The sequence below is a fragment of the Diprion similis genome, chromosome 6, assembly GCF_021155765.1.
Source record: "Diprion similis isolate iyDipSimi1 chromosome 6, iyDipSimi1.1, whole genome shotgun sequence".
NCBI lineage: Eukaryota > Metazoa > Arthropoda > Insecta > Hymenoptera > Diprionidae > Diprion > Diprion similis.
Window position 1 is genome coordinate 839,084 of NC_060110.1, and position 27,898 is coordinate 866,981.

General features: G+C 33.8%; 1 protein-coding gene across 2 annotated transcripts; it reads left to right on the forward strand.

Moving 5' to 3' along the window:
* The first annotated feature begins 689 nt into the window (after positions 1-689).
* Positions 690-27,581, forward strand: LOC124406615 (vacuolar protein sorting-associated protein 13). 2 transcript variants are annotated; one of them, XM_046882081.1, is made up of 60 exons: positions 690-1,206; positions 2,785-2,871; positions 3,656-3,853; positions 4,150-4,382; positions 4,537-4,681; positions 5,007-5,253; positions 5,468-5,702; positions 5,772-5,889; positions 6,104-6,350; positions 6,485-6,739; positions 6,846-6,945; positions 7,088-7,327; positions 7,414-7,600; positions 7,874-7,959; positions 8,227-8,353; positions 8,526-8,770; positions 8,848-8,985; positions 9,256-9,397; positions 9,929-10,146; positions 10,364-10,516; positions 10,603-10,737; positions 11,001-11,173; positions 11,354-11,649; positions 11,801-11,937; positions 12,401-12,695; positions 12,852-13,126; positions 13,306-13,428; positions 13,552-13,654; positions 13,823-13,969; positions 14,097-14,296; positions 14,380-14,517; positions 14,593-14,712; positions 14,875-15,051; positions 15,207-15,389; positions 15,719-15,880; positions 15,943-16,100; positions 16,243-16,363; positions 17,539-17,715; positions 18,923-19,147; positions 19,260-19,475; positions 20,075-20,119; positions 20,430-20,495; positions 21,485-21,688; positions 21,859-21,996; positions 22,073-22,219; positions 22,294-22,442; positions 22,526-22,637; positions 22,814-23,052; positions 23,206-23,368; positions 23,503-23,719; positions 23,857-24,032; positions 24,412-24,531; positions 24,643-24,755; positions 24,995-25,308; positions 25,451-25,572; positions 25,774-25,943; positions 26,400-26,514; positions 26,688-26,819; positions 26,917-27,084; positions 27,288-27,581. In XM_046882081.1, exons 1-60 carry the CDS (start codon positions 1,107-1,109, stop codon positions 27,333-27,335), a joined length of 10,020 nt encoding a protein of 3,339 aa, XP_046738037.1. In that variant the 5' UTR covers positions 690-1,106; the 3' UTR covers positions 27,336-27,581. The 2 variants fall into 2 exon arrangements, with proteins under 2 accessions (XP_046738037.1, XP_046738038.1); XM_046882082.1 differs by lacking the exons at positions 17,539-17,715; positions 20,430-20,495.
* The last annotated feature ends 317 nt before the right edge of the window (positions 27,582-27,898 follow it).

Sequence of the window (27,898 nt, forward strand, 5' to 3'; positions counted from 1 at the left end):
AATATTTAATATTAAATATTTATTTTAATGTCTCACTTATGCTCAATTTAAATACTGCAAACTTATTCTTGGTGCCATACTACGTGCAATTTTTATATAGAATAAATATATTTTATAAAATTAATAAGAACAATGCTGGTGTGTGATTTGTTTAAATAAAATGAGCAAATGATAAATAAATTGCTTATTAACAATAAAGAAATAATGAGTTGTTAAAAAGTCGACTTTTAGCAATGATTAATCGACTTTGAGAATCAAAAAATTCCAAGTCGATTCTAAAGTCAAAAGGCGACTTTTTTCGCGCCGTTTCCATCCCTAGTTCAAATTATATCTAACGTCGGTATAATAATCATCTACCTTAGCAATAGAGAGATGACCGGTGCCATCAGTTATCTGCTGATGTGTATAACAACGATGTTACCGACTGTTGGTAATTACTGGCCTAGAAGCGGTCAAGTTATCATTTGTATTGCTCGATATTTTTATACATGTTGCATCCGTCATCGCACGGTCATCGTGCACGCAAGGATATTATGCGTAAATACATGCCTATACGCGCCATTGACAGGGCGGTTTAGTTTTGTCGGCGTTCCACGTTAAAAAATAAATCCTACACCACCTGCAGCGAGTGCCGTGAGCCGAATATTGGCGGATTACATGTGCTCAGCAGTGCCGGCAGTGCCTCAGCTGTCTTATATATCTTGATTTCATTTTTTAAGCCACGGTGAATGTGTCATCAGCTGTTCAAGTGTTCAATAACTTGTATTTAAAATCGAGAACTGTTGACGGGCCACTGTGCGGTGTGTATGATCCACGGTCTGTATCATCACAAATAAAGCGTGACCGCGTAATTGGTTAGAAATAACTTGGAAGTGAAACGCACAATTCGCGTCAGCCCCAAATTTAGAACTGTGCGGATGTGTGCGGCACGAGTTTTTCCTGTATGAGTTAAAACTCATGCGGAAATGTTCTCTGCAACTTGCGCTTTACGTGTGTGTTAACCTCAACGGTAATGGGCAAAACTAATTATTTTGCCCAATGAGTTATCTGCGAACCGTCGAGTAAACTTTGCGTAATCTGAAGCGTTTACCGAATATACGTCAAAAATGGTTTTTGAATCGGTCGTCGCCGAACTCCTCAACAAGGTGTTGGGCGACTACATTGAAAATCTTGACCATAAACAGCTCAAGCTGAGCTTGTGGGGAGGTAAGGATAATTTCTGAATTATACCGCATCGTAACCTTTATTTGGCAATGGTTTTCTTAGCCCGCTACAAGACTTGTGGCTCACAGTCGATGCTTTCAATAATAAACCGAAAGTGGGTCAACGTTCCGTGCAAAGTTGGTAGCACTGTAGCGAGTAGCATTTTGAATGTCAAAAGAGCAAAGCATCAGGCACGCGGAAAAACTATTTCGTTGATATGACTATGAATACTAATATTTAACTAATAAACTGGTTTTATCTACTGAACCCAGTTATGCAACGGAGATTACTATTATTTATATTTATATTTTCGCTGGCTCTAAATTAGTTCAATGTCTTTATATTTACAACTCTGGATAAGAACTATATTTTATATTTAATCGTCACAAATATTTATAAACTTTGCATGGAACTCATGATATGCACGATGTATACTTAATTCGCTTGTCGAATTTCATAAATTCAAATAAATACAAGATTTTACTTTATTTCCTAATATCGAAAGAAGTACGTCATCTAACTAATTCTAATATATCTTCCCAATGTAACCCGACCCAAGCCTTGATCAATCCTTACATAAGTGGTTTTAGAATTTTTTTATACTGCACGTATTGCAAATTGTTTTTTCTACCTTTCTTCTTGTCTCTGTATTAAAAAACAAATCATAGTACATAACCAACTCCAGGAGTGGCTCTTATGAACTCTAATCGTATCCTTGGCCCAAAGTCCAAATTAAAAATAAATTGCACACTTCATGTTAAAAGAACTTTATCAGAGGTTTTCATTACAGAAGTGTTATTGGACTGTTGATTGTTTCATCCAGACCTTGAGTCACAGTATCAGGTCTCAGATTGAAATTCAGAACTTTAATACCATTTTCTTATAAGGCTTGTACACACCATTGACAAAGCATACTCACATTCATTCGCAGTTGTTCATTGGGTGCACAATAAAAAAAAAAAAAAATAAAAAAAAAAAATAAATAAAATGATGCTAATAAAAGTCAAAATTCTTATCATACTAATGAACTTAGCATTCTATCAGCTTATCTTTTCTTGCAACAAGAATCAAAAATTGGAACGAGTTTTTTTGGATTTTCCTGCTGCCAAATGTTCTGACTTTGGTCAATATAACACGTAATCAATTTTCCAAAGATTATTATAATTTATGTTTCATATATCTTTGAAGTCTGCATTGTTAATTGAGAGCTTTGCTCAGCTAAATTTCTTTGACGGCGAGCATGATGAAATTAAGTTTGCCTCATGACATGATTTTGAATGATCCTACATGGTTTTTTGTTTATTAATAGATGAAAGAGATGATCCAATTTGCAAAGGTGGTAATTTTTGTTATAACCACTAATTCTCAACTTTTTTTCAAGCTTAAGACGACAATAATAATAATATTCACATATTTATGGTATAATATGCAGAGATGTAAAATGAACGGTTGAGCTAATTTTAGAATATCATACATTTCTCAGAATTATTTCTAAATAATGTATTCGTTGAATTAGTTGCACTTGAATACACTTTAGAATACAACAAGTAAATTTAAATTGACTACTGGTAATTTTTTCAGGGGATGTAGTACTGAAAGATTTATTAATCAAGGAATCGGCTCTTGATAAACTTGACCAACCCATCAAGTTGGCCTACGGCAGGCTAGGTAAGTATACATTAAAAATAGACAATAATAGTCATTCAGGATTGAATCAGTATAAATTGTAAACTTAAATGTTTGCTTAAGTGCTCCAATGAGCACACCTTGAGCATTTAATGAACAATTTAGTTTTTCTAATTGCTGTAAGAGTTCAAAAATCTTATTTACTTCCAAAATATTTCCACTTATGTTAGTTAATATAGTATTAATGATGTAATTCAGATGAGTCATAGGTCAAGAATATGTTTCGTGTCTAGCTTGTAGTGCCACTCTTTTTACGTCATGTCCTACCTTCGTCTTAAGTAGCTTAACGTGATATCAAATACTGAGCTTATTTGGCACTCAGACATGCGTTGAATAATAAGTCAATAATTTCAACTACAGGTGTCTTTAAACCTGTAATATTAATAAAAATTCTGAACTCCATCTTTATCAGTATTCAGGGGAAAAATATCGCCCATTACATTAACATTAAAGTCTTATTAACCATTTGTACGATCAAAATGCATTTTTTTTAATTTATAATAGAGATCATCATAAAATTCAAGTCCAAGCTGTTCAAAGATTATTTATAGTACAAAAAAACGATGTTGATATCAAATACTGAGATCATGAAGTTTTATATAGCTATGAGTGTGTTAAGAATTGTGACTTTTCATTTATATTTCAAGAAGTATTTTGTTATATTTTGGGCACGAAGTCACTGCATACTTTAAGTTGTGTTCGAAACATCTTTCTTTGTATAAACTTGTTATCAATTTTCACTAAGTTGACCTTTTCAAATTTCAAGGAAAATTAATCCTGAAGATCCCTTTCAAGGATATGTGGAATGGCCAGGTGGATGCCATTATCGAAGAACTTTATTTGCTGGTTGTACCTGGTAGTCAAACGCAATATGATGCAGAAAAGGAAGCAAAAACCACACTCGAAGCTAAGCAAGCTGAAATTGCTAGAGTAGAACAAACAAAACGCGAGGCCGAAGTTAAAGGTGCATAGAGTAAATATTCATAAAGAATCTACCAACCCGGAAAATGATAGCCAAATCTACCAATCAAGTACCTCAAACATAGAGGCATATAAACAATAAATGTTGAGAAAATGGTTTAACTGCTAGCTTTAGGTGCTAGATTGAACATCATAGTCTAGAAGTGTTCGAATTCCTCCCTCTGATCAATGTCAAGTGTGAAACTCTATTAGATCGACAAAGAAGTAAAATTCTTCAGCTCCTACTCTTCAGTACTAAACATTACAGAATTATTATTCATGCTGATTCAACTTTCACAGGTCCAGAAAAATTAGATGATTCGATGGTCGAAAAGTTGGTGGCTCGGATGATAAAAAACATTCATGTAGAAATAAAAAAGATACATGTCAGATATGAAGATCATATGTCATTCAAAGACGCTCCGTTTGCCGTTGGTTTTACTCTGAACAACTTTACTGTTGAAAGTTGTAACGAATCATGGACAACAAGTGGGAATCTAAAAGATATGCATGCCATCGCACAAATTTACAAAGTTAGTTGGAGTTGAAATTCCTACATCTGTAGTTATATAAGATTATCGGTGTGCGCAGAATGCTATATTCATTTTTGATCGCTGTAATATTAATAACATGAATAATATGCAATACTTGTTCTTATGATAATTAATATATAATTAACTCATCTAGTTATGCACTTTGGATGGATTAGGAGTTTATCTGAATCCAACATCAGAGCAGATTAGTAACCAGCTTCAATACAGTGAACGATACACCGAACTTTTTATACAAGGAATAGCTACAACGGATCATAAACCTTTAGGCTACCAATATCGTGAGTAATTATTTCTGCGCTACCTCCATCAACAACTCTACTACTTTGTAGATTTTAAGAGCACTAGTGTTTAAACGTCAACTTTTAAGCACTGGTGCTTATAAAAACTACACAATATTCTCGTTTTTGATAGGTGGTAGCACAGAAAATAGAATGTATTGCATGTGCGCAGCTAGGGACTTTTTGACTCGTGTGCGGCACTTTAAACTCGTCAACGAATCCCTATTTTATGCGCACTTGCGACGAAAATAATTATTTTATTTTTATTAGCGACAACAGCATAATTTCATTGTACATCTCAGTGACGTTTTAACTTTCACTTTAGTTCTGGGACCAATAAATGCTAAGGTAAAATTGAAGTTGAATCCAAAGCCTGAAACGGATGGAAGTAATTATACAATTCCTAAAGTATGGATGGATGCAGAAATGCAAAAGTTGAAAATAGGATTAACAAAGCTTCAGTATCAAACAATAATGCGATTGGGCGAAGGCTTGGACAGGGCACAAAAAGCTGCCCCGTATAGAAAATATAGACCAAATCTAACATCTTACCGGGGTCATTATAAAGAATGGTAATGGCATATATTTCGAATATTTTTTTGCTAGTCCAGTGAATACTTTGCCCTTATAAAAAATTTCTTTAAATGAATATAAATTTCTGCGAAATTAATTTGCTGCCTTGAAAGTAATGAGAAATTGGATCAATAGAAACTGGGCGTTATGTTTTGACACTTTTATGTGCAACATAAATTGATCCATACAACCAATGATAATCATGTTATTCAGGTGGAAATTTGCATATACCTGCATTTTGGAGGAAACAATTCGTAGGAGCAAAAGAAATTGGGATTGGAGTCACATGAAACAGCACAGGGATACCTGTCGTATCTATGCAAAAGCTTATCATGCAAAGCTAACTAACAAAAAAATTGCACAGAATATTATCGATCAGCTTACAGAATGTGAGAAAACCTTGGACATCTTCAATTTGGTCATCATTAGACAGCAAATTGAACTAGAGGTATAAATTCATTGCGTGAATAGTTTTTTTGTTTTTTTTTCTACCTATTAATTTCATATCAATCTGTAGGTCGAACGACTAGCAGAGAAGGAAAAAAATCTTAAGGCAAAAAGAGGCTGGTTTGGTTTTTTGTGGGGAAGCGGTCAAACAGAGGAGGAACAAGATCTTACTTCAGCAGCCGCTATTAGTGAGTTTAGCTATATGGTTGTCACTTCTTTTCCTAATTGTCAATTCATATGTTTTGAATTAAAATGAGTAAAGTCTATTAATCAAAAGGCAGAAGACGATTGGATGAATTCGTGTTTGCAAAAACTGCTAACAATAGTTATAAGGTGTTCAACAATGGTCACAAATTTCCTGTTCGAATTTTAAACAATTAAATAAATTTCAATATTTCCCAGTGCGTAAGTTCGAAGAAGCAATGACACCGCAAGAGAAAGAAAAGTTGTATCGAGCTATAGACTATCAAGAAAACTCTGGTTTAACTCATTATCCTGAAACATACGAGGACATTGACTGTCGTTTCTTTCTACATGGACTCGAGGTTTTTGTACTTGATACTGAAAAAGAATTCCCTCAGGTATTGGATTTGCAGTTCAATGGTGTTCAGGTTGGATTCAAATCACGGCCATCTGGTAATGGCATGACGTAAGCGTAAATTTCACCTTACCAAGTTTTCTAATTTCAAGAAAGTTTTAGCTTAGACGAACATTGTGATAGACGAATACTACCAATAATGCTGTTTTATAGATGTTGTCACTTAATTTTACTAACAATTTTAGGGCTACTGCTTCAATCAACAATTTGAAGCTGCTTGGTGTCAGGCAACAGGAAACAGTTCCTGTATTATTGTCATCCGAAGAGGAAAATTCTGACAGTATGTTATTTGCTGTTACTTACGAGAAAAATCCAATTGATAAATTGTGTGGAGATCGCGTTATAATCAAGTCTACTTCCGTACAAGTTGTCTACGACGCACATACCATTATCGAATTAGTTAGTGTATTCAAAGTACAGGATAATTCGACGTTGAGTCAGTAAGTACTAAATAATTCGCCATTGAATTTATACTCGCTTTGAAACTTTTCGTAACTTGGGCGTAATTCGCTACTATTTTGAAAAATGCCTTGGTTTTTGTCACAGAATTCAAGCTGCAGCTGCTATGCAACTAGAAGGTTTGAAAGAGATGTCTGCATTAGGTTTAGAATATGCTATCGAGAAGCACTCTATACTAGACATTCAGGTATGAATAGTGACAGAGAAGTTTTGGATCGCACTGTCATGAAAATTGAATATATTACTGGTTCTCAAGTACAGATCTGTCCATAGTGCGATAGCATTGCCATACATAAATTGACAATTTAGGTGTAATAATTGTTTTACAGGTTGATTTACAAGCATCTCAATTGATTGTACCGCACAAAGGTTTTTATACAGGCAATGAATCGTTGTTTGTACTCAACTTGGGTAGTTTGAAAGTAAATTCTCTAGCAAAACCAAGAGATAGCGAAGCACCTGCTACTGTTAAGCAATTAGTTGGCATGGGAAAATCCGAAGAAGATATTTTAGCACAACTCAGGACCTACAGTTATGACAAGTTTATTATGAAAATAGTGAATTTTCAGGTAATGCAATACACTAAGTGATCTACTAATAAGGCTACAGCTATATTCTGCGATTTCGTTGTTGATGCTTATCGAAAATGTTACAGGCACTCGTATGTTTGCCAAATGAGAATTGGCGTGAAACTCTATCTACTGGTGTTGTGGGTTGCATGACCGTGTTGAAACCAACTACTTTGGAAATTCAGCTTGACAAATGTTTGATTCTCGACGATCCCTTACTGCCTAAAATGAGAATTCTAGGTCAGCTTCCATCCGTAGCTCTCAACATATCTGGTGAGTGATTTGAAGCTTCATCACGTCTTTCTCATTATCAAAAGTATTTATATAACTGTACAACAAAAGATTGAAAAGTTCTGTACCCCACTATTGTTCTTGTTTTCCTTTCAAATACCCTAATAATCCATTTGCCTGTAAATGTTGAGCGATTATCATTGTATTGGTATGATGATTACGGATATGTGAAATAACTAATGCAACAAGAATAATAAGGTACGCTCTTTAGCGAGGTAATATACTGTTAGCTCATATGATTTAGGATATTTTCAGATTCAAGATTGTTGGAAGCGATTACAATTGCACATAGCATTCCTCTACCGCAAAACGAAGATGTCCCTGTACCGCAACCATTGAGTGTATGTTATTCCATTTTCTATGTCACAGATTCCAAACTTTTATCATGTATTACTTTTTTTCTTGAGCAATTTACAAAATATTTACTCATAATTGATTCTGCATGTTGCACAGGTCATTGGTAAAAAAAATGTTCTGCCCAAATTAATTTTTCATTAACCATTTTCAACACCTGACTGACTGAAGCCTTCAAATCTCTAGATAATAGAAATAGACATCTTATTAATTTTTTTGTTACCAAAGTAAATCTTTCATTTTTATTTATATAGACAAAATCAGCCTCACAATTATCATTGAAGAAAGAGTTATCTGCAATTCCTTCTATGATTGAGAAAAAACAGTCGAAGGTTGCTCTAAAACAAACAACTGATTTGGAAGCCAAGTTTGTAATGAAAGGTAATGACATCAAGACATATTATATTGCTTTATGTATAACTGTGTGGTGGGAGAATGAAAATCTTTTTAATTGTAAAAGAAGATTAGAATTGAATATTTAAAAAATTCTAAAACCATCTCTGCAGCTCGAAATATTCAATCTTGAGCAATGTTTGTTACCTTTTACTTGCAGAATTCGTTGTCACACTCATGCAACAAGAAGGCTCTGCAGATTCTGAGACACAACAGCCTTTCCTTAAAGTTGAAGTATTGAAGTTGGAGGCAGAGATGGTTCAGCGATCGTTTGACCAAGATGTAAAGCTAAGACTCGGGGGCATACAAGTCACACAATATCATGACAAGGGAGAGATCTATATGATAAACACTCCCATGGCTAGTGGCATTGAAGAATATCTTATTATCATTCAATATGTAACTGTAAGTGGATTACTCCTGAGTATTACCCCCAATGGGATTGTCCTGGTACTTTTAATCAATGTAAATTTCCTTTTCAGGTAAATAAGCATTCCCCAGAATTCACCACAGTCCATGGTTCTGTTCTCCAGTTATTACAGATGGACTTTACCAAGCTGGATGTATTGCTTCATCAAGAAGCCATCATCAATGTTCTTAAATTTATCTCAAATGTTCAGGTAACTGTTTTCTACTTGTAAAAAAAAATCATTATGAGAATCCCACACACTTCTAATTAGAGAATTTTTTTAACCGATACAGTATACACGCTGATTAGGTTACAGATTAGGTTGGTTGAGTCATAATAACGGGAACTTGCTTCATCGAAATACTCATTACATTTTATCACTTTCGTCTTTCCCGCTTATTCTAATCAAAAAGTAATATACCAAGATTTTCGTATTTTCAGACAAATATTTGTCTTAATGTAAATCTTTTATTACATTCAGGGCAGGATATCTGCAACTACTGAACAGACTATTGAAACTGAAGCAGTTATATCAACACCAAATCGGTTTGCGACAATTCACGAAGAGGGGCCTCATTTGATAAATGTGGGCAAACAAAAGATTCTTAAGGCAACAACCCAACGTGAGTACTTTTGCTTTCAAGCAACTGGTTTTCTTCGGAACATGATCTGTACTGTACATGTGCACTATGTACAGTGTTAAGCACCGCCTAGTTACAATTTGCAATTAATTATATTTAAATTACAAATGACATTTGTATTTTGTAATCAGGTAAGAAAAAATTATAAGTTACATTTATTCAGAAAAAGAACCAAAACCATACAATTTCCTACGAAAAACGCGGAAAGTGACTGTCGCAGTCCAAGATTAGAATAAGTTCGATCTCCGTAAGACAGGGGTACCACCGAAACTACAACATACCACTGTAGAATAAGTTCGGCATACATATAGCAGCTATATGTGGACTTGTATACAATAATACAAAAATTAAATATGATTTATTATTGTCGTGAGTTATTGTTGTCATGCGTTATTTTTGTCTTCAGTTATTGTTATCATGAGTTATTTTCGTCTGAGTTTATATTTTTGGTTTATTCAGTCCTAGTACCATGATTGTACACGTTATAGCGCTAATTAAATTTTTCTTATACAGGTAAGAAGAGAATAGTCGTTGAATGCATAGATCTCAAGATTCAAGCAAGAGTTGGATTAATAGGAATAAAAATGGCCAGCGATGCTGTGGACATCGGTACATTCCTCATAAAAAATGTAGTTGCCGGTTACATTGTAAAGACATCTTACTCACAAGCAAATGTCAATATTGGTTCAATTCAAATTGCTGATCACAGTCCAACGTCTATTTATGAGAACGTAAGTGTAGCTCATGCTTTAAAATATTTCAAATGAAATACTTTGGTTGAAAGAATAATTATGAATGCCTTTTATTCCTCGCAAAAATTTAGTAAGCATCTATTGTCTTGTACATTAATTAATAATAATAATTTTAATTCCTTTCAAAAGTGACACAACGTATATTATGATCAAAAAAGTATAAACTAAAGAGTTACATTTTGTATTTTTTTTCCAGATCATCTCGGTAACGTCATCAGAGTCTTTGCAAGTTCAAGCTGTAATTTACAATGTTGAACCATGGGAGGTTGATAAAAATAATATGTCCATAAAAGTAGTTATGGGCTGCCACAGAGTAGTGTTTCTCAATTCATTCGTAACCCGTGTCATGGTAAATATAGAAATATTTAGTCTCGCTTCTTAGCTACATGACTAAATGTAAAACTCAGTTGAGAGTTTAAAAATGTTTGTTTACAGAACTTTTTGAACCATTTTCAAGCAGCTCAAGAAGCTATTAAAGAGGCATCTGCTGCTGCTGCCGAAGCGGCGAAAACAAATATTCAAGATGTACAAGAAGGAGCAACCCGCATTGAACTGGGCATCAAAATTAAGGTAGTAAATCAAAAAAGTTTGATTGTTGATCACATTGTCAAGTATCTGTAAATATTTTATTGGTGTCTGCAATAAGCATATACCTTCTTAATCTAAAGATTTCATTGAATACTTGCGTCTAACTCAGATGTACTTAAGATTGAAACCCTAGGTACCATTTTGGAACATTCAATTCAGGATTTTCCATTGGTCCATGATGATTAGTGAATACGTATATTAGGAATATCACTGGTATCAAGATTATTATTCTCGTTATTTTATAGGCGCCAGTAGTTTATATACCGATGAATTCTAAAAGTGAACATGCATTAATGCTCGATATGGGTAATCTAACTGTGACCAATACTTTAAAAAAGTTAGAAGTTATTAGCGAAGATGGCAACTCTCCTGTAGTTGATGAAATGAAAATTGATCTACAAGATATCAAGCTATCAAGGTATCAAATTTTGTTCCATTACATGGTGCATCTTTATTTATCAATATAACTTAAGCCTGTTAATCTGTCAATAAGTTTTTTTTGTATTTTAAATCAAAATTTATATTCTGTATTCCATGTAACTGTAAGTATCCACTATATTATTATTTCGTACAGTCAAAATTTTTCCTTTTTTCGCAGGGTCAAGTTAAATAAAAACGAATTTGTGGCTGATAATGAAGTTTTGTTGCTGCACCCTCTCAGCTTCACTTTCCTAATTAAACGGAACCTATCAACAGCATGGTTCACTGCTATCCCTGACATTGACATGTCTGGTAGATTGAAAAAAATTGAACTGTCAGTCAGTCAGGCCGATTATGGAACAATAATGAAAGTTTTGAACGAAAACTTGGGAGAAACGGTAGACAATCCAGAACCTGATATTGCCCAATCTTCTAAAGCCCCACCAGCAGTGGAATGGAATAGACAACAATCAAGTGAGAGAAGTTTATTCTACGTCCGTATATATTCACATATTGAATCAAAGTATGCGTCATTCTTTTGATATATGTATTATTTAACTCTTTGCTTCTAAGTCTAAAAATACCAAATTTACGAATCATTACCAATATCATCATTTATCCACAGTCAAGCCAGATTTAGAAGTTACAAGGCAAAGTGTAGTGACAAAACCACAGGAGCAAAAACAAATACACACTCTCGTGAAATTCGAATTCATCATGGACAGTCTAGTTATTAATTTGTTTAGTGGTGGATCGAAATTGGTACGTAGCTTACAGAATTGTTTATTTTCTTGTTTTTTGACTTTTCACTTCTCCGTTCTCAGATAACAGAGGCAGTTATTCCAATCACCCCAAAAATGACAAGTTGAGTTTTCACTAGATCCCTTCGGAAATGAATAGACCGATTTAAATGGAATTTGGTCCATTTATTTGGCTTCATGTAACTTAGAACTGATTAGACTTTGCGGACTTTGAAAAAAATCGGCCCAACCACCCCGAGTTTCTTGTGAAAATAAAACCCCCTTGTCCAAGATTTTTATTTTTGCACTGAATTGCAAGAAGAAGTTAAACTTTTATTGTTTATGTCATTCTGTTTGATAGCCCTCAAATCTCTCTTTTGACTATGTACGCCGTAATCTTCAAGTACTATACTCTTATTTCATTTGGTAAAATAATTCACTATTAATTTGTGTTATTGATACTCTCCATAAAATTTGTTTTCTAGCTCGCGTCTGATACGTCTCCTTTGCATCTGGCGGAAAATGGGCTGGCCAAGTTTAGTTTGTCTCATTTCGCTGTAAAGGGACGAATGTTTGGTGATGGTTTACTAGCAACGTCTGTTCTTTTGATGAATTGCACTTTGGATGACACTAGACTAAACCGAGAAGGGTCTCTGACTAGAATAATGGAAAGGATCGATCAACCACTTCAAAGTGACGAATCAAGTCCAGAAAAAGAAGCTAAACCCATCAGAAGTATGGTGGACATGACTTTACGAAAAGGAATAAATGACACTTTTGGTAGGTGATTTATGCTAGAACATATACTAGGCTTATGTTTCAGTAAAATTGATTCAGTTTCAACGAACAGATAGTGTTTGAATGTGTTGATAAACTTGGAATGAATTGCGAGTTTGGTAAAGTAAATGTAACGATATGATTAAATTTATTTTACAGTTGACGTTCGAGTTTTTTCGTTCAGTATAATAGTGTCGCTGGATTATCTAATGAAAGTCAAAGATTTCTTTAATGTTGAACAACCACCGCCAGCCCAAATTCCCCCAACCGTTGTACAAAAGGGCGTCAATGAAGTAAACAGCAAAAAAAATAAATCATCTATAAATGTCCAACCGATTGCTGCGATGTTTACATTAAATCTCCACATTGAGAAACCGGATATAATTCTCCTTGAAGACATGGACAATATTGACTCTAACTGCATCATACTGAATGTAAGGGTCACGTCAATTATCAGTATATGCTAGATAGTTATGAAAAAAAGTAAACTCGATATAAACAAGAAAATAAATTCACTTGAGAATGCAGCATACAAATGGTAGTGATTTTTCTCATTAGTTATAATAAGTACACAAAATTCAATATTATTGATGACAATTTGTTTCTTTCACAGACTGAGGTGTTTTTGAAGTTGCGAATGGTCGGTGATCATCAAACTATTTCAGGCTCGATCAAAGACATGTCAATTCTTACTGGAATCTACAATCCGCCACGAAGATCAGACTCCATATATCAGGTATAGCATTGACTCTGAACTTTAATTCATCAACATTTTCCTACAAACTTAAACTTTCAGACTTTTGTACAGGATAATACTTCGAAATCTATCTAATCTAGAATAAAACTGGCATGTTTAAAGGTATTAAGACCCTGCAGCATTAGTTTGGCAGGTTCTACACCGGAAGGAAAGGGTTTGCACGTCGACATTTGCTGTACGGACATACACGTCTCAGTTTCTCCTGGTAAAGATAAATCTCAAAATATCGTGATTGTTATCTTGTTAAGTTCCAAATATGTTTTCTTTATTTTCATCACATTACATATCAACAAGAATCTGTTTCCCACCACTTGGATAAACGAAAAAAACTAAGTTTTTTGTATTAAGATTCAAAAAAAAATTTTTTTCACAGGTGTTATTGAGATATTAAATAAAGTCGTTCAGACAGTGACAAAAACGCAAGACGACAATGAAGATTTGGTAAAGTCAGAACCAAATTACAGCGGAGTTTGGACAATCACTCCTTTCAGAGAGAATGATTATTGGTTCCTCAAAGCAGGTAATATACTGCTTATGTAACAGTAAATAGAAAGAGTAACAGATGTCTAGATAAAATACTAATTTATGTCACATTTTGTCACTTGACTTTTCGAAAGGTTTTGAAATGTTAGTTACTTTATTTACAGAAACGGGGGTTGAAGCATTTGAAGATTTGGCTGCCAATGAAGGTTCAGAAACAGATTGCGGTTATAAACATGAACTTGCCGTTGTTAGCGCACCTACTATTCTTCTAACTCTGGAGGCTGGAGTCGGAAACAAGACTCTACCTATGTTACTATTCTATCTCGGCTTCCAAAGTAATGTCAACGATTGGAGCACTAGGACTGTAAGACGTTATCTAATTATCAATACGAAATATCGTTCACAGAGTCGTTCAGTTACTGCTAAGTAAAGTTAATGAACTTGTAGATGAGTATAGAATGCACTATGACTTTGGCTGTGGCGTACTACAATAGTTGTTTAGCTTTATGGGAGCCCCTGATTGAACCCATGGAATCAAGAAAACATGGAAAGCGCTTTTCATCGCCGTGGGAGCTGAACACCAAGGTAAATTATTGAAAATTTTCTGAGACAACAGGGCTTTTCAATTTTTTTTTATTCAACTCACTTTGTTTCATTTAGATTCAATTCCACGACCTTACGATAGACTCACCGCCTGCAAGTCTTGCAAGCCCAAGTTCTGAGGCTGACCCAGAAGTATCTCAGCAATCAGCTAAAATGTCTATAGATGTTTCGTCGACGGTAAGTTATAAAAGTCTACAAAAGTGATTACAAACTTCATGAAATACATCGATTAGGTTTTTGATAAGCTTCTCATTACTTGCCATCAAGTATCTAACGTTTCAATCTAACGAACATGGTTCGATAAGATCATTAATACTAAATTCATACGTTTTTAAATAGGAAAATTTAGAATTAACCGTCACCAAGACGTGTCTTGATGTCCTGAAACAACTCGGCAATGCATTCTCAAATGCTATTGAACCGGGCAAAATGCAGGTAGTCAAAATGGCTCCGTACCTATTGAAGAATGAGACTGGCCTATCAATGACTCTGCATTTGGAACATGGTTACTTTAAGGTAAAAAAACACAACTATTTAATTCCAATGAAAGAAGTGAATTGCATCAATTGCGAACTTATTTTGGCACTCCGATAATCGTATGCAAAGATGTGGAAAATAGTGCGTAAATTCATGAAAAATCAGAACCAGTGATGAGTTATTTCATTTTACAGGTTATCGATGATCCGTTAGCAGCAACTAATTCTAGTACTGGATCTTACATGGAAGTAGTCCTCGAGTCTGGAGCCTCTGTGGAATTGGCTCCTACAGTTGTAAAATCGGCAAAGACACATATTCTTGATGACCTTAAAGCTGAATCTGTGAAAATCCAAAGTGACAACACCTTTGTTGTATCGGTAATAATTTAATTTCCACTAATAACGGTTAATAAAATTTCGGGTACTTTTTCGATCAACTTATATAGTCTACAATCATAATTCCTTGAAATCTAAGTACTCTGTTTAACTACTAGACTTTTTGTTCCAAGTAATTAATTTAAAGTAGTGATTTTTTATCAATAATAATATTTGTTACAGTTAATGTAATTTACCTAATTACACAAATATCGTGATATTGTTATAGGTCGTTAATAATGTATTGCATTGATAATTTGATAATCAATATCCAAAAACATAGAGATTTTCGTTCAAGATATTTATGCACACGTCTATTAAATAAATTGCAGTTTAAAGGGATCGAAAACAAACTAGAGGTACCAGTATTAAGGGCGGATAAGAGGTACTTCTCATTGAAGCATCGTGGCGATGGAGCCGATGAGTGGGGAATAATATCTGATGTAGTAGTAGAGGGTGGAAGCACCATTATTACTCTTAGAAGTGTACTTCAGGTAAGCATTTATCGTTATCTATATGATCGTTACTCTTGTTATTGTGCCGAATATTGTTATAGGTACACAATCACTTCAGTGAGCCGATATCGGTTTATTACATGACAAAAAGGGGAAACGAAGTTGAATGCGTTGGTACCGTAGAACCTGATCAATGTCTCAACCTTCCAATAGATGCTGTCTACACACCAACCAATGAGTTATTCTTCAGCGTTGAAGGGTATGTAAATTTATCACCATTTTCGAAATTGAATGCATTTTTGTGCAGATTTTGTAAAATGTATCGGAGGCACCGATTATCATCAATTTTTTTCTAACTTCAATAACTGTCGATATTTTACATGACTGTAACCTCATTACAGATACACAGTATCAATAATTCCATTTATCTGGAAAGATTTGCAAAAAACAGTTTCCATGACAAAGCTTTTGCAATGTGAGCCCCGATCCCGCCAAGAGTACGTGGAACCATTTTACATAAAGGTAAGACCTCGTGATCTCCAGATAACTCACTTTCTCAGGTGTGTTCAAAACCACATTGGATATCATATCACCTTCAATCATACTCGAAATAATCATTAAAAATATATCGGGATGCCATGTGATGATATTTAGCAAATTGTAAAAGTAAATTCAATACATCAATAGTTCATCAAACCAAGTCAATTACGTAAAAAAAAAGATCATTAAATGACCGTTTTATTAACTTCTATTTCGCCGAATTCACTGTTAAATTTCTGATGTGGTTTTGATCCTTCACGAGCATTGGCTAATGTTTTCATTTTACTAAAATCCTTCTTTGCACACTTGCACTTTCTTGCCAGAGGCATCAGCTATATGATAGTTACAGTACCCAGGTATACATGAAAAATAATGCATGTCGCGTTAACTATACCTTGAATATACCTGGATACTGTTAGATATTTATACCTGGTGCTTCCCAAAAATACCTTTATATGTTTTTTCACTTGCTAAGGCATTATTTTTCTTTATATTAGTGAGATGTAAATATGCTACTCGAAATGTTTGTCGCTACTAAATTCGCAATGACATATTTTACGTAAATCGAATGGAAGTTGGTTCAAACTTAAGTGAAATATAAAACGCACTAGTCTACAATGAGACGTTGTGTAGACCGTATCAGCATTTTAGTTAGTGTTATGGTATTAAATATCTGTCAAAATTTTATTGAGTAATGTGAAAGTGATTAAAATTATTGTGTAATGTGAACCAAACCAATAGCTAACTATGTAAGGAATGGAGTGCACAACCGCGTATCTCAAAATTTGATAGTTAAAAATGGAATGTATGAAATACATATTTTTATCCGATTTTCTATTCTGGCTTCTTATTCTCTCATCTGTATTAAGAAATTGATGTATTGCTTAATGTGAAATGCAAAAAATCGATATCGTTACAAATATGTCAGTAACTGTTGTGCTGAAATGGTAACGTTACTTCTCAGAAATTTTCATAGCTGTAATCGAGTAGTAGAATTTTCAGACGATAAATTGCATTTTATTGTGTAAGGAATGAATAACATAAACATTTATATCATTCTGGCCTTTGTTTAACACTTGCGTGGTAACTTTTGTGATGAAAAAATTTTTTCTTAAAGCTTTTTGAACTTCTCTACCGGTACTATTCTTCATTTTTAGATGTTTTTCATGATGATCATGGTCGGTAGTATCCTCTATAATAACAACACTCTTGGTTTATTACTAGACGTCATCGACTGGCACAACATATTAAATCGTTCTATATCTTATGTCGAGCATAGATGTTCAAGTCTAAATAAATCAGAAGTACCCAAGTATCTGGAAGGACCTATCCAGGTACCACCTTCCATTAATCAATGTCTGCTCAGCGCCTATGCACCCTGATTATCAAGTAATATGGAGTGTGAAGTTTATGCATGTAAACAATTCCTCAAACTGCCTAAATGATGATTAGACAATTTGGATAAGATAATTTGATAGTTTTAGTTAGCTTACTAGAGTTGTCTGAGCTACTCAATAATTATCTTTACGCATGTAGTAGATTTTCAATAACACTACAACACATAGAATAATAGCTTTGATCCAATATTTCATCGCTTTGATAACTCTTCTCTATACCTTCGGTGATATTCATTTCATTTATCCTAGGATCTTTGTAAACATTCCTACGGATATCGTTAAGCCGATCATAATTTTTTTTAAATCAATCGTACTTTAACGCATTACAATTTTCTGCATCCTGTTGGACAGTTTCCAAGTCATTGACCCTCAATGAGACGAGTGAATAAACAGTGACAAAGATTAGGGAAAAACATTCCAATTATAAATACACTTAGCATATTTTGATAGCCTGCTGAATTGGCTCGTTTTTCACTTTTTTTTTATTGCATATTTTAGAAGATCGAATCCAAAATTAATTGCAAAACTATTTTTAGATTTTGAAAACTGAAAAAAATTCCGAAAGTTATTCTCAGTTTGAGACTAACAAATAGTAATGTCGTAATGAAACTCAAGAGCCTGCAACATTTCTATTTTCGAGTGTTCGATGTAAAGGTGAAAAATTAAAATCAAAGTTGTATATTATCATCTATTAATATCGGTTATAAAGTGGACAAAATTTTTTTAATGGGTGGCCCTATTACGAAAATGTTTTCCATGAACCTTACTGCCTATGGCATATAATGTATATATATATACATATATATGTATAATATATTTGCCATCAAAGGCAGTAAAAATTAAAAATTATTTGTGCTCCTTTATTATACAAGTAATTAACTAAATCTTTTCTAATTTCTTATTTTGTAACTAATGTGCGCTTTGGTAAACGATGGTTTCGCATGACAAAGCTTTCTTACTTTTCACTTTCATATTATTTATGTAATAATATATTCAGATAATTAATTATTAAGTATCTGTAAATCAAACGGTGTGTAGTTGCTAGTGTATACATATGTTTCAGATTTGAGTTTTGCACCAACAATAGTAAAAAAAGAAATTGATTCATATAATTGTATTAGTTATACTGATGTTGAATTTACAGGCAGTTGGAGAAATTGAACAAGTTTACTTGGAGAATACAAGTCGACATACTATGTCGAGTACTTCTTATAACATACACTTATACCCCTCGGTGTATCTAAAAAATTTCCTGCCAATAGACATTGTCATTTCTTTGCCCGGTATTATGGATGAAAAGCTTGTGGAGGCCAGCAAAATTTTACAGATACCTACAATTGAGCCTGGACGGTCTAGTATCGTTATCAAGGTAATTAGATTTTTAAGACTAATATCATATTTATTTTTAATAATTACTTTATAAATAATTTTTATAATGTATTATAATTTTCTCATTTTAATATATGTTTTTGGTACACCAGTTACCGCAGTACTTAGAAAAAGATTGGTCATGCAGAGTTGAAATTCAAGCGAATCCACCAGAGTTCTCGGTCTGCTCATTTGAATCATACGACAGTCCGCAAAAGGTTGTTATGGACTTGGGCATACATACGTCTTTTAAACACGGCTCTTTAATCATGGCATTGTACTGTCCATTCTGGATGTTGAATAAGACAGGATTAATGTTGTATTACAGGGTAAGTTTATCGATTTTTTAATTATGCTTGCGTTTCAAATTTTTAAATACACTAATATTGTATAATAAAATTAATATTCCTCTTTTTTAGTCCTTTTAATTTTAAGCGCCGTAGAAGAAATTGCTGATGAAGTACCTAACATGTTACACTAATGCTACATGTTACTTATGCATTAGTGCATTGTTTTCATGAAATACACTTAGTTTGACGGAGAATTCCAGAGATAACGTTGGCTAACTTGGTCTGTGTACGCATTTTGTTGGACATTAAAAAATTTAGTTTTAATGGTATTCATCACTCGTAAATAAAATTTTTCATTAAATCTAACGAGTATAAGTAGATAATGATTACTTGAATAATTTTTCCACTATTTATGATATTCTGTTAGCTTTGTATAAAACTTACCTCAATTTATCATAACTATTTAATTCTTTGAGCGTGTCACGTAAACATTTTAAATATATTCTATTCTAGCTTTGGTTGTTACTAACTCTGTAGAAACTTTGGTAGGATAAATTTTCATCTGTACTCATCTTGTGGTTGTTAGCATTCGTAAGTAATCGATGAAAGTATAACTATTTGTTACAATTATTTTGCAGAAATCGAGTAAGTCCGCAGGCAAAGATCATTCAAGTCCCACCAAGGTAGAAATTAATATACTCTCTTCAGTGTTAATCTGCTTAACTTAGAATAGGTTGAGATGGCGGCTTCTGCATATGAATGGTGTAGGTGCACTTCCTGGTGTAGGTTATACATCGCACTGTGCAATTGAAAAGTTGCATGTGGACAATTGTGACGAGAAACCAAGTCTATCATTTACTTGGTACAAATAAAGTTTATTGTTTTTTTATACTTAATATTGCTAAATATTTTCCTTTCATGTAACATTAGGCTGAAAAATTTTCTCAGGAACATCTTTTTGTTGTTTAATTCATGCTGAAAGGTACATTTCAGAAATGGATTTCCAGTTTAAAACCTCATCCACGCCGTGGTGAATATGGCAAGAGAAAAGGCAAATCGGTGATTGAGTACATATGATTTGATTATGTTGGTTTAATTTTTCTTTTTGATTTATAAATGGTTTATTCTTAACAATCCCAATTTTCTGTTATTCTTCCAGGCAATTCATATTCGCATAGTTTGTAGTAGTTTGTTGAATATTAGTTATTGTTGTATTTTTTGCCAAAATGTTTGATTTAATTTACAGTGTTTCTTGAGCAAGTGGCCAACATTGCTATAATTTATTACAGCTTTTCCCATAACACTTCATTCTACCACATCGTTGTACCATTGATGTTTTAACTGCTGTGTTATGTAGATACTAATATCTTCCAATCGTGTACAACAGACTGAGATTATATCTTGAAATAATAGTTTCTTTCTCCAATCAGTTTTGAATACAGTCTTTTCCAAATATTTATAATTACATTTCCAATTTTTTTCATCCAGAAAGCTACGAGTCAAGTGCATATTCTACCAATACTTTGATAATTGCATACACAAGATGACCAAACCTGATGTTAGAATCAGTTGGTAGTGAAAACCTACCATTTGCAGCATGAAGTCTAATGGAAAGCTCTGTAACGATACTAACATCTACCTGATTCATTTTTAGTATACCGGAACTCCTATTTATATTTGCATGTTTATTATTTCGGCAATTTTTAGGTTTTATCATTGCAATATGTGCCATAATATGCCTTAGGAAATTCTAGTCTGTTAAGATCTACTGTTGAATAACGTATGAAATCACCGTTTTTTTTTTTGTTACATTTACAATGCTGTTATTTTATTGTTTATAGCCAAACATGCAGATGCTGTAAGATGATTGTTTTTTCATTGTTTTCATAATTTTATTGCAACAACTAATTACACACCATGCTGTTTATGGAAAAAGGCATTGAATGTAAAATTAATTGAATTTCTACAGCTGAAATATGATTTGCTTCTATAAGTGTCAGAAAATTTGAACTGATAATGTTTTCTCAAATATTTTGTTTCTTTTTCAGAGTTCAGAGGACAACTTGAATGTTCTCTACCACCCGGAAACTTACAAGGGGATTATTTTGTTTTCGTTTAGTAAAAAAGCATTCTTTGGAAAAAAGAAAGCAATGATCAGAGTTGAAGAGGGAGAATGGTCAGACAAATTTTCTATTGATGTTGCTGGAAGCAAGGGTGTCGTCTCTTGCAAATACAAAGGCGTCGTTTATCAGGTTCGAAAAATTTTAATACAAATTGATGACGCTTAATTGAAATGAATTCAGATCTGAGATTTTAATGTTTTAATAATGATAGCTCAAAGAAAGTATGATTGTAATTAAATATAAATAATATAGATACCTGAATGGTTCTGACGTAACGTAGTTTGTATATCTTCTTTTAGATTGGCGTTCATAACCAGCTGACTTACAACTCATTAACGAAACAAATTACGTTTACTCCATATTATGTTTTGATAAATAACTCCGATTTCTTTATTGAATGCCAAGAAAGCGAGAGACCCGCTGACCCTTTGTTTAAGGTCAGTAAAACAACTTTTGAAAAAAATACGGATGCTTTACAATAACTACCACTCTGTAACATCTAAACCGATATAGATACCTCCTGGTGAATGTACTGCTTTTTGGCCTCGTTCTGAACACGAAGTGAAAACGTTAAAAGCAAAAGTAGTGGGTCATCCAGAGACAACAGCAGCCTTCATCTACACCGACGTTCACACAACATTATTAAAACTTGAAAATAAGGTATTAGCATTTCAAAGCACAACTTCTACTTTTGAGCACAGAATCTGATGAATTATTTTATTTTTGTGTAACAGTATGGTGGAATAAATGTTGACGTGCAGATCAATGAGGGCGGAATATATATTTCTATGTCTGGATACACTCCTGGAAATGCTCCCGCTCTTATCATCAATCATACTTCGCATACTATCAATCTTTGGGAAAAAGGATCCATGAATGTCAGGTACCTCAACTAAGATACCATATAGGGCACAATTAATGCATTGTGAGAATTTCTGTTTCGTTACTTAAATGTAATAATTACAGATCAATTCAATCGTATAACCGGATGTTTTATACGTGGGAAAACCCTGCTGGATCAAGAACGTTAGTTTGGGAAGATGGAAATAAAAAAGAAATTGAAAATGATCTCCGGCAGGTAAGCTCAATTATTTACAAGATTTCAGGAAACCAGTAGTGATATTCCGCATAGGATTCATTCAAAACAACCAAATGATCCTACAAGGATTCTGTTTTTTCCTTCTGGGGTATGGAACCCTAAAAATGAAACCGTTATTCAATTATTATCAAAGTGCTATTATTGAATCTTTTTAGGATAAGCTAGGTCCGTTTACTTTGCCAGAGGTAGAGCAAGAGGTATTTTACGTTTCGTTTCTTGATGGCATTCAACGTGTACTGTTGTTTACTGCTAATTTAAAAATTGCCGAAGACTGTGAACTGGCTGGAGCTTTGGAAGCTAATGATCAAGAAATCACACTAAATATTCATGGTGTGGGACTATCTTTAGTGAACAATATAAGTAGAACCGAACTTCTATACATGTGTATTGCCAGGTAAGTTATAGATTTTATTGCATAGTTCATTCAGTAATCAACTTTCAGTTTGTGCATACTTGTGCTAAATTATAAAAGCTATTTGAAATTTATTGCATAGAGATGCAAAGAATAATCGATGATTATTACATGACCATAATAATGACTTCTCAGCTCTGGTGTTATTTGGGAAACACGCAAATCTCTTGGCAGTCAATGGCGTGCGTTGAGTACAAAAGATGTAATTGCTATCGAAGATGGATACCAAAATTATCTTCGTGAACTTCAAATTGGCAGAGATCCGCCTTATCGAGTTATGCTGGAGCCTAAATTAGAGGTCTGTTTTGCGAAAATTTTACATATACACACGATTCAACCGCAATATCACATTATCTATAAAATTACACTATGATTAGTAAATTTGCTGTGTCAAAATTTCTCAGGAAATAACGAATTTCTATACATATTCAGGTTGATTACTTGAACATGCAGATGATGAAACCACATCGCCGATATATCCATCGCACTTTCCAAACAGGATTATGGATGCAATATCGCTCGTCCGTACATCAAGTACAGTTGCATGCCAAAATAAATCGTCTTCAGATTGATAATCAATTATCTGATTGCGTCTTCCCAGTGATCTTAGCTCCAGTTCCACCTCCAAAGAGTGTTGTTCACAGTTCGGGTAAGATGGCTACATAAGCAACAAATAGTTCGGCATACGAATTTGCAATTATGTCCGCAAAATAACTGGTCGTTTTGCTGCTCTGCTATTGCAAAATAACTCAGTCGCCCAATGTATCTACATACGTATAATTTCAGTGATGAAACCGTTTGCTGAACTAAGCATTCTCAAACGTCTACTGGAACACAGTACGGTGCAACAATTCAAATATTTCAAAGTACTCATTCAAGAATTCCACATCAAGGTCGACATCGGATTCATTGGTGCAATTACGGACTTATTCAAAGATGATGAGGCCAGTGATGCAGAAGAGGTAATGATACTGTAAAATATTTTCTGAAAACTTTCATTTGAACGATTAATCGAGCCGAAGTATCGGTGAAGTACTTTTTTCCTTTCAAGCATATAGCATTGGTATTATTCACTGCATGAAAGTGATGTACCCATCTCTGTACCTATTAAATTGAATAACTTCTCCAAATATCTGAAGCTGTTGTATGTAGTTATGAAATATATGTTGCTTTTATTTTTTGACAATGACCACCAATATTATTGAGTTTTAAAAACAATGTAATGCTTCCTTAACAATTTGAAACTGGATATCCTAGGTGAATGTTTTATATCCTATGCGACGTTTAATCACAATTTGATTGGCATCGATTGGTAATCAAGGTGACATTTTTCATTTATAGAGTGGACTGTTCCAACAAGACATGAAGCTAGTCACGGAACCTCTGATGTATCATGTCAGTCAAATAACTACAGCTGAACAAAAGAACTTTTTTGATCTCTTGCATTTCTCTCCACTTAAGGTTTGCTTATTATTCAATAATTTGTAGACATAGATCGACATAATTTGTCGTTATAATAACGCCGGCGCAGATTACTTTTTCATGAGTTCATGTTTTCATTTCTTATTGCAGATTCATATAAGTTTTTCAATGACTGGAAGTAGCACACAATTACCACAAGTATTAAATGTATTATTACAAGGAATCGGTGTTACTTTGACCGATATAAACGACATTGTTTTCAAGTGAGTAGTACCAAATTCGACTTACAGTCAAAGTGTGCAGTCACAATGAATATGGGTTCTATAGTTTTCTTGTATTTTGATTGGCTGAAAACTAAAGAATCTGCACTCTTTTTTACTGTGCATTTCTGTAATTCAAATTCGCCATATATTTTGCTTTATATCATGTAAGTTTTCAATGTCACCAATAATTTACTACATCGAAAAAGATAGAACAATACAAAATGAATTCATTATTACAGATTAGCATATTTTGAAAGACAATTCACCTTTATGACTCACAATCAATTGACAGCAGAGGCAACAAATCATTATGTAGGACAAGCGATCAAGCAGGCTTATGTTCTTGTCTTGGGCTTAGACGTTATTGGAAACCCGTATGGTTTGGTGGTTGGTACCATGAAAGGAATTGAAGATTTGTTCTATGAACCTTTCCAAGGTGCTATTCAAGGGCCTGGTGAATTTGCTGAAGGTTTAATGCTCGGAGTCAGAAGTATGTTTGGACATACCGTTGGCGGCATGGCAGGAGCTGTATCAAAAATTACTGGAGCCATGGGTAATTGAAAAATGGTCTATTCAAGATAATTATACTTCTGATTTTATGCTGCATTAATATTTTTTTGCATGGAAAAACTATACTTTATTCGAAGTAACAATTATTTGTGATCGAGTTAATCACAACTTACAATAATTCATAGGCAAAGGTATTGCTGCCCTTACCTTCGACAAAGACTATCAACGTAAGAGGCAAGAACAATTAAATAAACAGCCAGCTAACTTGCAGGAAGGTCTTGCACGAAGTGGCAAAGGTTTGGTCATGGTAAATATAGTCATTATGTCATTTAATACAATTAGTCCAGCATGTAATGTTATTCATCCATTTATACCATAAACTCCAAATGTAATTATAAATTAATGTAGTACTGAATATCGAAACCATAACACATAAGCAGTATTTCGGAATAAAATACAAATATAACTTTTAAGGAAGTGCAGAAATTAAAAGTATACAAAATTTTAGGGAGTATTCGATGGTGTAACGGGTGTTGTCATGAAACCAATATCAGGTGCAAAAGAAGAAGGCGTAGAAGGATTCTTTAAAGGATTTGGAAAAGGTGTCGTTGGATTAGTTACACGACCGACGGCCGGTGTCATAGATTTTGCAAGTGGTTCATTTGGTGCTGTTAAGCGGTGAGTGCTATTTATACAGTCGATAATTTTATGCTAATGCATATGCGAACGCGTGTCAAATAGTGCAAAATTTATTGAACTGCTTCAATTACAAACTTTTACAGTTTTTTCCTTAATTTTTTTTTTGTATTCATAACTTGGAAAATAACTCGATGAGCTTTGCATCATTTAACCCTTTGGGTACATTTGACGTCTGAGACACGTCATTCACTTTTTTTCCCTAGGAGCGGATGACGTGTTTAAGACGTCAAACCAAAAATAAATCGTTCCACATGCAAATATTTTCTAAAATAAATCCGTACCCAAGGGGTTAAAAGAATGTCTACTACAAAAATTCGACGTTTGAAGGACCATCGATATGAAGTAAAATTTAAGAAGTATGTGAGATGTGTGAAAATGTGCCATAAGTTTCAATGTACTTTTCGATTGCACATCAGTTTTTCTCATTCGTTACAGGGCTACAGAAATGGGTGAAGAAGTGAAAAGAGTAAGGCCACCAAGGTTCCTACAACTGGATAGTCTTGTTAGACCATATATTCGACACGAAGCGGACGGCAACAAAATTCTTCTCGTAAGTTATTAAATTCACTGTTGATTATCTTCAGAATTCATCACCTTTAATGTATATTAGGTTACGTTAAAGATGTTATACACATCCCTTCTACGTTTTTTGCTAATTATAAATGAATTTTTGAATATGTGGACTGAATGATTCAAAAAATACATGTAACATATATCTATTAGGAATTGGAGAAAGGGAAATATGCCAACACCGACATTTATGTGTATCATGTCAACGTTAACAAGGATGTAGTTTTGCTCACTGACAAACGCATAGCCTTCCTTGTACACAACGATTTGTTTGGCGGCTGGCAGGTTGGTGTACTTACCTTATTTATCCATCATTTGTGTTCTAAATCTCATTAATAATACGAGGTGTGATATTAATTTTGTAATTTGGTTTTGAAATCAGGTTGAGTGGTCTTACACATGGCCAGAAGTTGGTAATACACCGAAGGTAGTCGAAAGAGGAGTGGAAGTTCCAGTTAAAGAGTCTCATAAGAAGAAGAAACTTGGAAACTTCTTCAGTGGCACTGATCACGGAAAAATCATATTAGTTTCAGACCCCGAAACAAGACAGGTTAGTTTAAAAAATTTTCTAGGAAAACCATGTTCTATGCAATCCATGCAATATTATTGTCGATCCACAGAGTTGGTTTTAATTTCATCGCGACAATTTCATGCATAGTATACAATTGTATTTTAGTATCTGAATAGAGGATTTTAATTATTTCCAGTGATGAAGCAATTTAATCGCAAATATTTTTTTCCAAATCTGTTTAGGTTTTATGCAGCAAAATTGAAGAGCAAGTCAAACTAGTTTCACCATAAATTGAAACTTACTGGAGATGTATTTTACGGCAGATTTTATCCTATCTAGTTGAAGATGCGGAAGTAACTATTATAAGACAAGCAGAGCATCGGTTCTCTTTATACCTTTATATAAGCTAAAGTTTTCTCTAATACAGCTTTCAAACAATTTCAAATCATTTTCTATTAATTCACTTCAAGACTGACATCTTATATATACACCAGTACGAAACCCAGTCCAGTATGACAAAGAAATGCATTGAAAGTGTAGATTTAATAGTAATATATTTTCAGTTATATACTAACATAATTTTATCATGCAAATATGTAGAATACCTGCAGACAAGTGCCAGAAGATCTTGTACCTAAATTACTACTGTTACTGTATACAATATACACAAAAGCTTTTTACCTAGCTTAAAATACAATTGTTGTATATTCATGAATTGATATGATTGTGTATATTAATGTAAGTGCTTTATTGAAACTTTGACAGAGACGGATATATTGTTACACACACACACGCGCGCGCGCTCGGGCAGACATATTTCCGCATAATAACGCAAGTACCAACATATATTCTG